The 14,717-nt window shown below is 45.1% G+C and overlaps 1 protein-coding gene across 4 annotated transcripts in view; it reads left to right on the forward strand.

Annotated features, from left to right (window-relative positions):
* Positions 1–14,717, forward strand: part of LOC135911011 ((Lyso)-N-acylphosphatidylethanolamine lipase-like) — a 91,125-nt gene that overhangs the window by 21,619 nt on the left and 54,789 nt on the right. Inside the window, exon 1 of one of the 4 annotated variants that reach the window (XM_065443082.2) lies at positions 1,899–2,107. The exons of the other annotated variants lie outside the window; for them this stretch is intronic. Within the exon in view, the coding sequence (XP_065299154.1) occupies positions 2,088–2,107 (20 nt within the window). The 5' untranslated portion in view covers positions 1,899–2,087. Of the gene's footprint in view, positions 1–1,898; positions 2,108–14,717 lie in introns of those variants that run through there. 4 annotated transcript variants of the gene reach the window in all.

The following is a 14,717-nucleotide window of genomic DNA, read 5'->3' on the forward strand; positions in this document are numbered from 1 at the left end:
GCGAAGAAATGGATGTCCCAATTCTCGAACATCGCCTAATGCCTCCAGCTAAGCTATTAACGCCCTGGGAGTGGCAGATGATAGAATGTGATGTATCCTTTGTAGAGGTCACAAAGCAAGCTCCTGAGCTCGAAATCGCAATGCATTTCCGTGAACTTCAATGGAAGTATTCTTGCTCCGAATTCTACACAGACGCGTCAAAGTCACATGCTAGCGTATCTTACGCTGTTGTTTTTCCCTCTTTTTCTAAATCTGATGTGTTGAACCCCCTAACAAGTATATTCACTGCAGAAGCCTATGCAGTACTGTCTGCGGTAAAACATATAAAGAAATTAAAACTTGAGAGAGCAGTAATAATGAAAGAGTCGGTAAGACCTGTAAAAGCGATAATGTCTTTACGAAAGCATACAACTCCTGTTTTTACTGAACTTTACTCACTCTTGTGCAACACTTATTATCTCATAGACATGTAGTAATATTCTGGGTTCCTGACCACAGTGGAATAGAGAGTAATGTGCTTGCCGACGAAATCGCCACGTCAATAGCATCGCAAGGTACTCGTTCTGCAGCTGCCCTTGCCACAGACAAAGCCTTTCCTATGAAACAATCCGCGAAGCCACTAGCAACGCTTGCAAAATGCTGAAACGAACAATAAGCTTCACGTGATTAAGCCAAAGTTAGGTTTCTGGCCCCCAACTACGAAAACATGAACAGATGTCCTGTTCACTCGACTCAGAATAGGACACACATTTGGCACTCATAACTATCTGTTGACTGGCAACGAGCCTCCAACCTGTGGTAGATGTGGTGACAGGCTTCACGTCTTCCTGGAGTGGGGATACCGAAAGAGAGGAAGCAACATTTTCCTCTTGCGTACCGCTATTGTGCCCCTCTTCGTCCGGCTATCTTCCTTGGCAAAGAACCGCTTTTTAAGACCAAGCAGTCCTCACTTTATTGAATGATGTACTACATGTTTTACACCCACTGTACACAACAGAGCGTTTCGCGACCCGGCGCAGGGGCAACATACGATCGCGGCTCAATCTCGCGCGCCGCATGTGGAGGAAAGCGGGGAGGCGGCGGCCTCCGCCAACAAGTGCGTACGTTGCACGGCCGTCTGCAAGGATCTGCACACGGCTCATACCTTTCTGCGCTCTGCGTTCTCGTCGCTCTTGAGTTGAAGCAGTAAAGCGTACGAAGGTCACCTCGCTCACTGCTGCTGCTGCGCTTGCTAACACCAGCGTTTTGACAGCGAGTGTCCGCGCTCATCGAGTGTGATGTGCCCATGTTTGCTTGTGCGCTGACACCACGCTTGTTAATTCAGTTAGTAAGCGAATGTTTCCAAGTTGATACGTCCGATAGAACTACTATCCCTACTTCGTATATAGCTGTCGACAAATTTGCTATCGCAATCAATGCTTCACCTTTCGGGCGAAACTAGGATGTTTTTTTTTATTATATGACGTAATTTGTGTGCCGTTTTTCTGACACGGCTTTCTGATGACGGTGGGGTCGCAGAATGAGCCAAGTAATGCTCTCGCAATAAAATAAAAGCTGTACGAGAGCGAGAGGTTTGCATTCCACCGCGTGCGTTGCCCGAGTTCCCATCAGGCGCCAAGGCGAAAGACCCGCGGTCTGTGGCCACCAGCCGGACAGGCGGCGGCGACGCACAGGTTTCTTTGCTCCAACGACGATGGGCACGTGCCAAAACATGCCAGATCGGCCGCGTCGCTGACATACGACGCATCATTCCGCGCTCGAGTGGTTTCAGATAGCCAAGGGTTTAGGCTGCAATCATGCTGCAATCTCGAGGGACGCCACAGATGGGGTTTGCTTCGCTTATCGCACAAAAGTGTTCCGCCGCATTTATCGTTCGCGTGACGACGCGTGTTGGCGCCTGCTCGAGCGTTCTCGCTAGGACAGCTGCGTAACTTTTGCCACCGTCTGAGAGAACGCAAAGAGCAAACACGAGCGTAGGCCTCCTCCGGCGTCCCTCCTCAGAGGCTCAAGCGCCGTATCACGGGGACGGACTGGCAGACCTCGGGACAAGCAGTCACTTTCGCGTTGGGTCACCGCTTTTCTTCACAATGCTGACGAGCATGATCAGGTATGCCTGTGGTCGTTTTCTCTTCTGCTCGTCTGGCTTTTATGACGCACCAGCTATTTGAGCATGATACCCATGAACGAAGCCCCCAATCTTGAGGTGCGATCTTGTCGCATTCAGCATCGCAAATGAATGGGCCGCCGATATGCACTAACGCAGGGGTTGTTGACTGGGTTCCAATTCACCGTACTGCCACGAAGCGACCCGTGACTCGCAAAGCACCTCGTGTGGTCGATGGCTATGCGTGTATAAACTTAGTCTTATTTTTAACTATAACTTTTCTGTCTTTCTTTAGCCTGTCTGTCGCGTTAACAGAAGAGCACCGCTCCCTCAGTATAACGCGAACTCTTTACCGATTTTGATTTACATGCGGCTGGTTTTTTATCGCTGTGTATGTGGTGGCGTTAGCACGAATCATTGGTGTTTTCTTTTTTGAAGTTTGAATCCTGATTGCCTACTTTCGTTGAGAATAACAATAAGTTGCTTCGCATTCAATTGTCGCGTTAAATGCATTTCGTGGCCATAACAAGCCAACAAGCAGTACACACAAGCACAAAATTTTCTGAAAGCTGCATGTTTCGCGTTCCTTGCTGACAATAATTTTGTGAAGAGACGCCGACAGACGCTGTTTCACATCTTTTTTCATCTTATTCATTGTGGTTTTTACTATAGATTGTACTTTGTATTTAACTGCAGAACGTGCGATGTCTATTTAATGACGCTTAGTGTGACCAGGACCATCGACGGATACTCTTGCGGTACTGGCTTGTGGACTCGTAATAACTACACTCACCGCGTTTTAAAGCGAAGATTTCTTTAGCTTCTTCGGTCACTTCGGGTTGTTGGGCGATCTCGCAATATAGACAGTGGTCTACTAGTGGTCCAAGCTAGTAGACAAAACGTTGTATACTAGCTTGGACCACTATAGGTATATGTGCCGGCTGCTGTCTGGCCTAGTAGGCAACTTGTGCCATTGGGTATGTGCCCGAACTGACAACTTCGCCACTGCGTGCGTGGTATTTAGCATGCGGCCATTCTTATACAATGCCTCAGAATGTCTGTGTCAGGGTGACACAAGGGGGTTCATATCCTTAAAACATATTAAAGCGATAGCACCCCATCCATAACAGACGCTTCAGCGTCAAGTGCCACCGCTTGATGGATAGACATTGCAAAGAACTTGCAGCCAGGATTCTGGAGATGATGGGTGTTGCCGCGGAGTTTCCACTGGGATGCTGTGATTCCAACAAGACGCGTATACTGTGTCGTGGTATCATTCATCACTGTGTTTGGTTGCGAGAATGTCACTTCGCATGCCTGCTGATGTGCCCATAAGGTTTCATGATTCACGGATATATGGCATGAGGATATGCAGCAGGTTACACAAAAAAGCTATCGCTGACTTTGACAATTACCTTAGATGGTTTCGGTTCCAATTTTTATTATTTGCAAGCGCCTCTGGTCAGCCTCATGCGAGCAATTTCAAAGACGGCTTCAATGTGGGTCTTGAATCGCATTGTTTTAAATCGACATAACGGGCCGGCGTTGTCGTATGACTTTGCTTTGACTGTGAAACAAGCACACTTAATTTAACAGCTATACCTTATGCGTCTGATTTTTTAGGGGGGCTAATACTGAGTGTCTCGTTAGTTTGTTCGCCCAGTGGATAATCAGCTGTTCCCATCGGGGGTCACACCCAGAAGCATTTGTGACATTCTTCGCGCGCTAGAAAGAAAAGAAAGTGCGGCATTATCATCACTAACCATGGCATTAATCCCCGAATGAAAATCTCTCTCTCTCTCTCACACACACACACACACACACACACACGCACACGCACACGCACGCACACGCACACACACACGCACACACACACACACACACACGCGCGCACACACACACACGCACACACACACGCACGCACTCACACACGCACACGCACACACACACGCACGCATGCACGCACGCACGCAAACGCAATTTTGGCCCAGTCGCCCACGTTTATTCTCTCACAGCTACGTACATGCGTCTACCAAATGGCTTGAACTTGGTTTTCAGCAACTTAATTTTGTTATTAATCTTTAGTTACTTATGAATACTGCGATCTTTTCTTAAGATCTTATCAGGGTGGACGAAAATTTTGTCACACAAAACAAACAGCCAGGCTCAAAATAAGTACAATGCAGGTCATAATTTCAAGTCAGGCGCTTTTCAAACGATGGCACTTAGTTCTATGTTACTGAGGTTGTTCCATTCTGTTATGGTTCTAGTTAACTCAAGTAGATAATAGCTTAATGGTGAAGGAATGACGTAGCCGAGTTGCATAGTGCGTGGAGTACGTTTTTCAAAGTAACAGATCGGTACCGTTTCGAAAGATAACCTCTCATCCAACCTAATAACTGATCGTTCCTTATTATGTAACCTAATTTATAAAGAAGCTTGTTGTGGGAAACCTTGTCAAAATCCTTCGTCAAATCCATAAAGATAGCGTCGGTTTCTTTTCCTTCATTTACTGCAGTACCGAAGTCATGGATCGTTCCGACTAAATGTGTAATGTTTGAAAACCTCACCGAAACCCATGCTTCCTGTTTGTTGAAACACTGCCTTCTTCAAGACAATTAACTATAGGCTCATGTATTCTATTTTATTTTAGTTTTATTTAGAACATACTGCAGGCCCAGTGAAGGGCCCTGGCAGGAGCAACACTATGAGCACAAGATAAAAAAGTACAAGGCAAGATATGAACAAAAACATCAATTCACAGAATGGCCTGTTCTAAGGCATCAATGTCAACGAGCGAAGATATTGGCAGTTGATTCCGCTCGGTTATAGTACGCGGGAAAAAAGAAAATTTGAAGTGGTTTGTTGTGGCAAAGTAAGGTGTTAGCGTTTCAGTGTGCCTGTTTCGTGTTGACCTGGACGTTGTCGGTTTAAGATACAAATCAGGAGCCATTGACAATTTTATTCTTATTTTTTAGTAGAAAGAGGAATTTTAACCATATTATTCTGTGCCGAGCTTCTAAGGACTTTATGTTATGTTGATGCATTAGAGTAAATGGGGAGTCACTGGAACGATATTTGGAAAATATAAATCGAACAGCTTTTCGCTGTACTCTTTCAAGCGCATTAATATTAATTTTTGTGTGAGGATCCCATAGAGTGCACGCATACTCAAGTTTTGATCTAATCATGGTCTTATATGCCAAGTGTTTAACGTTTGAAGGAGCTTGTTTTAACCTATGTCGAAGAAAACAGAGATTACGAAAAGAAGATCATACGGTTTCAATATGTTGATTCCAGCTAAGGCTATTCGGTAGTGTTACTCCAAGGTATGTATATTCTTTGACCTCTGAAAGATGACGAGTGGGAAGATTATATGAAAAGGAATGACTGTTTCTTTTGTTAGTGATCCACATAACAGGATGAGTGATGACGTCTGTAACATCATTAATGTAGATAAGAAAAAGTAGTGGTCCAAGGACACTGCCTTGCGGGACACCAGAAGTGACTGGAAGTTTGCTAGAACAGTGACCATCGATATTGACATACTGAAATTGGTTAGATAGATAAGCAAAAACCCAGTTAACAATCAAAGAAGGAAGACCAATAGTTTCAAGTTTTTGGAGAAGTTTACTGTGCGGCACTAAATCAAAAGCTTTCTGAAAATCTAGCAATATGACATCCACTTGGCCGGAATTGTGAAGAACCTGAGCGAAAGTGTGAATTATTTATGTGAGTTGGGTGACCGTAGAAAAGCCTTTTCGAAATCCATGCTGGAAGCCAATAATACATTGTTGTCATCAAGAAATGTTTTAATGTAGTTGGCTATAATATGTTCAAGAAGTTTGCAGCATGATGAGGTCAACGATATGGGGCGGTAATTATTAAAGAAATGCGGCACCACTTTTCTTGTGTATGGGAACGACACGGGCCACCCTCCAATCGGGTGGTAGACTTGAAAACAAAAGAGAAGCACGAAAAATGATGACAAGAAAGTGCGAAACCATTTCAGCATAACGATGTAAGAATGCATTAGGTATTTCGGCTGGTCCAGGATTTGCTTTTGTTTTAAGATTCAATAGCATTGCAAAAATACCAGTTTGGGATACAAGATTATGTACAGGTTGGGAACAAGAATCACGGTTTGTAAAATTATTTGTAGGTATGGAAAACACTGTGAAAGTACGAATTGAACTTATCAGCAACATCTTTTTTGTTGGTGAGCAACATGTCCTCATGCATCATTGCAGGCAGAAATTTCTTTTGTTTGCTTAAAAAATTCCAAAATGTCTGAGGGGTGTTTCGAATGAAGCTCGGCAAAACATCTTGAAAGTAATGTCGCTTAGCAGACGGAACTGCTTTGTTCATGGAAACCTGCTTCATTTGAATGATGATTGAGGGACACGGGCTCTTAAGCGTTTAAGTTTTTTTGGGGGGTTCAAGATTTCTCGCGTAATCCAGGGATTAGGTTTGCCAGTTCTTTTGCGTCTTGTAGGAATAAAATGACTCACACAATATTCGCACATGTTTTTAAATTTAGACAAAAGAGCGGACGTTTCACTTTCGTAGAAACCGCTGAGGCGCGTATCCAAGTAATCTAATACACTCTCATCCCTGGCATTCGAGAAATCTTTCACAAGCACGGTTTTGGCTGGTGCGGCACGTTTATCAGCGACGAATTCAGAAGTGAAGTACACCAACTCATGATCAGATAGTCCTTTATGGATCGAAACAGAAAATGTTTCCAGAGAGCGGCTCACAAAAAGCAGGTCAAGAACGGAGTTAGATAAACCATGAATACGTGTAGCTTTTCCTACTACCTGTTTCAAATTGTAACAGAGCATAATATATCAAATAAATGTTCAGTATTAGCGCGATGTCGCGAGTTACATGAAGCCAAATCCCAATTAGAGCCAGGTAAGTTAAAATCGTCGACAAGAAATATGTTATCGTGTTTGAATGATGACATGTCTTCAGACAGATCGCGTAAATACTGGGGAGGCGAATCTGGAGCTCGATAAACTGCGAATAAGAGGATGGAATGGCCCCTAAAAGTAGCTTAAGAGAGATGCTTTCATGGTTATCGATCTGATGAATTAAAGTAGCTTGGATATTGTTTTTAACCAGAACAGCTCTTGATAATTTGTCGCGTCGATAGACTTGATAATATTGAGGAAAGACGTCTTTATTATCCATTTTATCGCGAAGCCATGTCTCGGTTAGGACGACATGTGGATTGTAACCAAGAAGATTATCCTCAAGCTGCTCGCTTTTATTGATTATGCTCCTCGCATTTACGTTTATTAGTCTGAATTCCTTCGTAACCTGCTCATTACGTCAGTCATCCTTTCGTGTGCGCTGCGATTGCAGTTTCACCGTTGTGCAAGAGGTATAATCCCATGAAAACACTTGGCCAGCAGTGAGCAACTTATCATTCACTAACTTCACCTTTATTTTGCTGCCTCTTTCCGCTTTAGCACTGTCCCATAAAAGTTTTTGTTTCCTAAGGGTTTCTTTCGAGTATAGTCGTGTTGAATCATATATCTTTTCCTTCAGCTTGTGTGCGTTTTAAGGACATTTCGTTTTTCATTGTAATCTTGGAAAAATATTATCACAGGTCTGTTGGTACTGTTGTTTCCTAAACGATGAATTCTACCGACAGAAGTGCAATGGCCATCAAGTGTTTTGGAGAAGATTTCAGTTAGTACCTTCTGTTTTAGGTCACATTCTGTCTCGTCTTGCTCCTCACGTACACCAAAAACGATCACGTTGGAACGTTTACTGTAATCTTCCATATAGGCCAGTGTTGACTGTAATGTGTTAATTGCGCTCTCTGAATTGCCAGCACGTTCTGTTTGTTTTTCTAAATCCGCAGAACGTGCACTATAAGTCAGATATAGTTTTCTCTAAATTTCCCTGATGTCTTCTAAGAGCTACAATCTCGGCTGTTAACTTGGAATGTGCTGTAAGCAACTGTTTTAATAGGTCTGAAGTGTCCTCATTTGATTTATCAGGCCCGTGGTTCGTTTCAAAGTCACCGTATAAAAGCAGTGTGCACACACAAAAAACGTCTTTTGCAATGTTAGCACAGTGCTGTGGGCACGGCAGGACCAAAAGACTGCGGCAGTCACTTCTAATTGTAGTGGAATAACCACCAACCTGTACAAAGTAGAAGAACGATGCCTAAGGCATCGTTCTTCTACCAGACAAAAAGATTTTTACAAACATGGCCATCCACCAACGCTAAGCCAGCTTTGTCATGTATCCACCAATGCCAAGCCAGCTTTCTTTGGGTGCATACTTCTTGTTTTGTCCTATGCCAAGTTTCCTCCTCACTGATTTCATGCTACGTCCATTTTTTAAGGCATCCTCGGTTTTTCTCACGTTATAATTTCTGATATCCCTTATTTTTTTTCTTGTTGATAAGTTTTTACAGTTATGCGAATTATATCTTACAATATAACTTGCTGAATTCATTATGAACTCCTTTCAACGCTATATAGCACAATACTCGTTCGAAATTGACTTAGGCAATCGTATTGGGCAATGGTATACCCAGTGATTGGATCCGTTGGTCGGATTGCTGTGGTGCACGCACGTTTGCGCAGACCAACGTCATTCAGTGCCACCAGCGAGAAATGTAAAGGAAGGAAGATTTGCTCCGACAAGATGGCGGAGTAACGGCACATTTCCGGCGTCACTGAGCTTCACAAAAAGTCACGTCACGGCTTCTCCTTAGTTTTTTTTCTTCCTCTATGCGCACTAATAGCGAACGCGTAACATCAGCATCCACGCGATGGCAGCGCACCAGTTTGACTCGAGAAGCAACGGGCGCATGTCTGCTTACCATTACTTCAATATGAGCGCTTTTTCGACTAAAGTATTGACAGCTCTGCAACAGCTTCAGCGTCATATGCCAGCGTTCAACGCGCTGGCCTGTGACGCTGGCAGCAATGAAATAATACGCAAAGGTAATATTCGCTCCTCAGATTTGTTACTCCTATTTGGTACCATTTTGGGACTAAAAGGGCTGTTCTACTTTTGATAGTATGTTAATGGAAATATCTTTCCCACAGGGGCTTTCTGGGGACTAGAGAAGGTCGTTTTATTTTGATTGCGTTTCAATGAAAACATTTAATTCCGCAACGGCATTCTGGAGCTCTTTTTCCTTCTTATTTCGTTTTTTTTCGTTTGTTTTGTTTATATCTAGGGAAGACGTATCGATAACGTCTCAGAAATGTATGGACATTCCAGCCATCTGGGGAATCTGGGTGGCCGAGGATCATGGGGAGACACGGGGTTTCTTTCGATGTCCCTTTCCAGATTTTCCCTATTCTAATTACCACCCTGTCGTTACGACTATCGATAATATCAGATATAAAACCTTAAAGAAAACATCTCAACCAGTTTCGAATCTCGGACTCTCCGTTCTCGAAACCGACCTTCAGCAGACGGCGCCACCCCACAACAGTGGCAAAGTGCTAGCGTAAACAACGAATGACTCACAATGCCAAGTACACGATTCGGTGCTGGAGAAGTGCAACGCGGGGTAGGAAGGAGGAGTAAGCTGAATTCTTGATATCTCTGAACGGGATGCTAGCATGACATACTGCGAATGTTTTTCGGCAACTGACACTGCTGAAAAACACGAGGTCTTACAGCGCGTAAAATGGGCTATCGCTGCTCAGAGCTTCGCAGCTTGGGCAAAACTGCAACTTTCTTTTTCGTTTGTTTCTGAACCTATCATTAGAGAGTGCGTGTAATTTGCTGAACCGGAGCCAATCGCATCTTCCAATGCGTGAAAAACGAGCACTTTGATTTGCATCGAAAAATGTCCTGGACAGTGCTCGTGCCAGGCTTGGTAGCACCACCGAGGCTGATGGGAGCCTTCGTGACGGTACTTTCGGAGCTGTTTCAATTTGTATACAAGGCACTCCTTTCGGTTCGTGGGCGTCATTTCTTTGGCTCATTTTGCATTCTTCGCGTGGCGCCTGCCACGTCAAGCACATCGACTTTGTCACTTGACCAGAGAGGGCAGGATCACGCTGAGCACGCAGATGGAGATAAAGCCTGTCAACATAGAAACACAGAACGACCGTCGACCCGACTGCTATCAGGTGGTCACGCCACAGAAGCAACGTCACCGGTCCGGGGGCAATCTAAAGGCGGTGCACTGACAACGTGTAGTGTTTGGCAAGCGAAAGCCCTGTCAATGCGCGGCGTCGAGGCTGCAATCTCCCCAGGGTGGCCGAGGTATCGGGAGTGCGTACGCGTGCCCTTCCAGATCGAGAGTCTACAAGCTACAAGCTCATTGCCCATGCGCTGTCCAGTCTTATCACGCCTGTTGTCGCGGGAGCCTTGCAATCCGCGCAACGCGATAGCGTAAAGCGGACACCAGAGAAATGTGTCACAGAAAGCGGCGTCGGTAAACAGAGTCTCTATAGAGCAGAGACTGTCCATGCAGCACTCGGAGACACACGAACGAGTTCGGTCGACTTCTGCCTTTGGCGCACCATATATACCCAGTGCTTTCTTTTGGCATCGCATAAACGAAGGTCAGCTTTGTGACAATTATCTGCGTTTTCCCCAATATATCAGCTCTCTCAGTGGCAGTTGCGGGCATGAGTCGGTGTATTTGGTGCACACCTTTTGATGACCGCGTTCACATGGATTCGAAGTCGGCCTGACGCCGCACACCTGCCTATTACACATGTCCGTATGATAAAAGAAAATATATTAATTTTAGAGTAATACACGAACAAAGATTATGAGATTTTGGTATACGGTGACGAACAAAGTAATCCCGGCTCTCCCACTGCGCCGTCTAACATAGCATATAGGTGTATATCCGGGGAGTGAGGATTGTACACATAACGTATGCACAAAACTGAACGCTGTTCTTCCTGCCACGGTGCAGCGTTTTTCTGTTGAGCCTCGAGGCCGCGGGTTAGACTGCCGGAAGCATTTCAATGAAGCGCGGAATAGAAAAAAAAGAAAGGTGCTCATGTGGGCCATGCAATGGGATGCCATGGGGTGCACGTTAAAGAATCACAAATAGTCGAAATTGATGCGGAGTCCCCCCTCCATACGCGATATCTGATATCCCACGAGTTACTTTGAGAGGTTAAACCCTGTAATTTAGAACGAAGTTCTACTGTTTGCGTTTGGACCAAGTCACTTGGATTGGCCTGCTTCCAAATGGTTTCAATGAAGGCTATGAAATGCGAGTGTGTAGCGCAGCGTACTTTTTTTTGTTAATGCTTTCGGCCTTCCCAGTTATCTGCAATAGAAGTCGCTCGATTGCTTGCGCCGCGCATTCTGCTCTTCAGGCTGCCCTACTCTGATGCAACGCACTCCAGTGACTGACATATGCTTCTGTGCGCGTGATGTCAAACTTAGCATGACCATTCAACAATCTTGAGCGCTTCGCTGACCCTTTATCGCTATATGGCGATTTTCTGCCAAGCGGGCCCAACACAGGCACGCTTTCTTGAGGAACCTCGCCATGAACGTACCCTGAACGTTTCGAACACACGCTTTGGCATTTGCCGAACAGTGCACGATACGTTCAACGACGTCTTATGCAGGTTATTCAAGGTAGGTGTAGTCTTCAACAACGGTTAGCAGAACTTTCTTTCTGGGAAATTTTGCACTCGAACTTATTGAGTGCCCCTCCATCGTATAGGACACCGAAGGTGCATGTGACATTGTGAGTATATGTCTCCCACCTGGCTCTAAGTTCAAGGCTTTTACAACAACAGACTCTTCGTGAAAAACAGCGCTTCTTTATAGTCGATTAATCTCCGCGGTGACTGACTGGCTATGGTGGTCTGCATGCTGAGCTCGAGGCCGCCGGTTGAATTGCCGACGGCGGTAGCCGCATTCGGTGGATGTGGAATGCAAAAATAATACTCGTGTCCTGGGCTTTGTGCGCATGTTAATGGAGTACTGACGCAAAACTTTCCTGTCCCGCTTTTTTTTTACTTCTTTAGATATATACCTGACCAGGTGTTGCTTTCGTAAATTAACATCAATGAATGAGTGAATGAATGAATGAATGAATAAATACATGTATTTAAATGTACTGTACGCAACACTGCGTACCATTTAAGTGCAGTATGCTCGCCCGCAATGCCGGCTAGCTCTGAAGTCTTGTGCACAGTCTTTTGCGGGTTTAAGACTATCGTTGTTGAGATACCCCAATAATGCAAAGAATTAGATTTTGTGTTCTCTTTTTCAGCATCTCGGAACAGAAGTACCGCTTCGAGGTTAACTAAGAAAACATCATTTATTCCATGTGGGACTCTGTAATAAATGAATTAACGAATAAGTAAATAACTAAATAAATGAATGAATAAGTAAATAAATGATTAAATCAATCTGCAGATAGAGCGCACATCTTGGAATGTATGGTATGGTATGAAAAACTTTATTTAGGTCCTGAGGGATCAGTCCGAGGCCGAGCCCCTCTGCCGTCACACGGACCCTCTGGACAGCCCTGAGTTGGTCCGCCAGCACTTCATTGTGCAGCATCCGCTGCCACCACTTTTCACCTCGAGAACCATCACCGGGCAACGCCAAGCAGCGCCAAAGCGGTTGTTCTAAATCGAGCAAACCCCCACACTTACTACAATAGACTGAAATCCCGCTGTCTGGATTAATTTTATTCATGACGACCGGGTTAGGCTACGTTCGTGTCTGCAGAAGCCTTAATGTAGCCGCCTGTGGCCTATTTAATTTAGAATGTGGCAGGGGGAATGCTCTGTGCTCTGAGTAACAGTGCTTGGTGATTTCGTTGTAGGTTAACTGTTGGTCCCTGTACTCAACAGCGGGCGATCCAGCCCCTTCAGGGAGTACACGGCACACTAATCCTCGTGCTTCCTTGTGCGCCACCTCGTTTACGTTATACGGGGCTCCTTCCACTGTACCCATGTGCGCCGGGAACCAAGTAACTCAATGCGAAGTGATATCACCACCCTGCAGCAGTCTGTTAGCCGGCTCCGCAACATGTCCACTCGAGAAGGCTTTAATCGCAGATCGCGAGTCACTAAACACCAAAACTCTTCTTGGATCAATTAGTGCTTGAGCAATAGCCACCTATTCGGCGACCCCATGATCTTTGGTATAAATGGAAGCGGTATTTCCAACGCTGCCTTTGCCATCTACCACCACCACCTAATAAGTATTTTTACCATTAATCCATGCGGTGTCAACAAACGCAGACTCCTCCTCCTGATCCTTTGCCTCTCACAACAAAGCCCCAGCTCTCGCGACCCGCCTACCTACATTGTGCACGGGGTGCACATTCCGCGGAAACGGACGAACCATGATATTTGCCCTAACGTTCACGTTCTACTCATGTAGGGGCGCCCTATCATGCGACACCGCCACCGATTCTGCAATTGGCTCTAAAATATACCTACCCGCTGGTGTACCTAGCAACCACTCCCTCTGTGCAGTACGCTGAGCCTCGGCAATTTCATCTAAAGTATTATGCAAACCCAGTCGTAATAACATATCGTTTGACGTAGTCGTAGGCAGACCAAGCGCAGCCTTGACGGCTTTTCTGATTAATGCTTCAAATTAATTTTTCTCCCCCTATTCCAATTTAGCATAGCTGCCATATACGAGAAATGACACATAATAAATGCGTGAACTAAGCGCATCGCACCTTCTTCTCCTAAATCCCTATGCCTATTAGAGATCCTTCTTATAAGTCTTATGGCCTCCTCCGTCTTCTTGGTAATACGCTGAATGGTTCTAATGTTCGATCCGTTTACTTCAAGCACAAAACCCAGGACCCTGATTGCTTCAACTGTGGGTATCACCGACCCTTCCCTAGAATGATTTCTAATGCAAGGTTCAACTTCCGGTACCCAACCCTTCGGCCTACGGCCTAGCTTCTTAGATTTGAAGATCAACAACTCCGACTTTTTTAGTGGAGCACTTGAGCCCCATGAGACCCAGATACTCCTCCGTAAGCGTTACCACCTTCTGCAGCCTAGCCTCAAGCTCTCCATCACTACCACCGACACTCCATATAGTGATGTCGTCCGCGTAGATAGAATAGCCAATATCCTGGACAGTGTCCAGTGTATTAGCCAACTTCGACATCGCCAGATTGAATAACATAGGCGAGAGTACAGATCCCTGCGGAGTACCACAGCAACCCAATTTAAAGACTTGTGACTTTATCTCCCCAAGCCTGAGACATGTCCTTCTATCCATAAGGAAAGCCTTGACAAAATGGAAAAGCCGCTGCCCCATATTCAAGTGCGATAGCACCCGTAAAATGAAATAATGTCGGATTTTATCGAATGCTTTTTCCACATCAAGTCGAATTAGTGCTTTAGTATCCCTTCTCCGCCGGTCAAGGAGCTGATGCATAATCCTGATCATAGTATCCTGAGTCGAGAGGCCGGGCCGAAATCCTATCATCGATTGCGGAAAGACTCTATTGCGCTCAACATAACGCGTCATAGCCTATTTAAAATGACATGCTCAACGACTTTCCTCAAACACGATGTCAGGGAAATGGGTCTGAGATTTTCAAGCCCTATGGCTTTCCCCGGTTTGGGTATCAGAACAGTAATTGCAAGTTTCCATTCTTCCG

Source organism: Dermacentor albipictus, chromosome 1, assembly GCF_038994185.2.
Source record: "Dermacentor albipictus isolate Rhodes 1998 colony chromosome 1, USDA_Dalb.pri_finalv2, whole genome shotgun sequence".
Taxonomy (NCBI): domain Eukaryota; kingdom Metazoa; phylum Arthropoda; class Arachnida; order Ixodida; family Ixodidae; genus Dermacentor; species Dermacentor albipictus.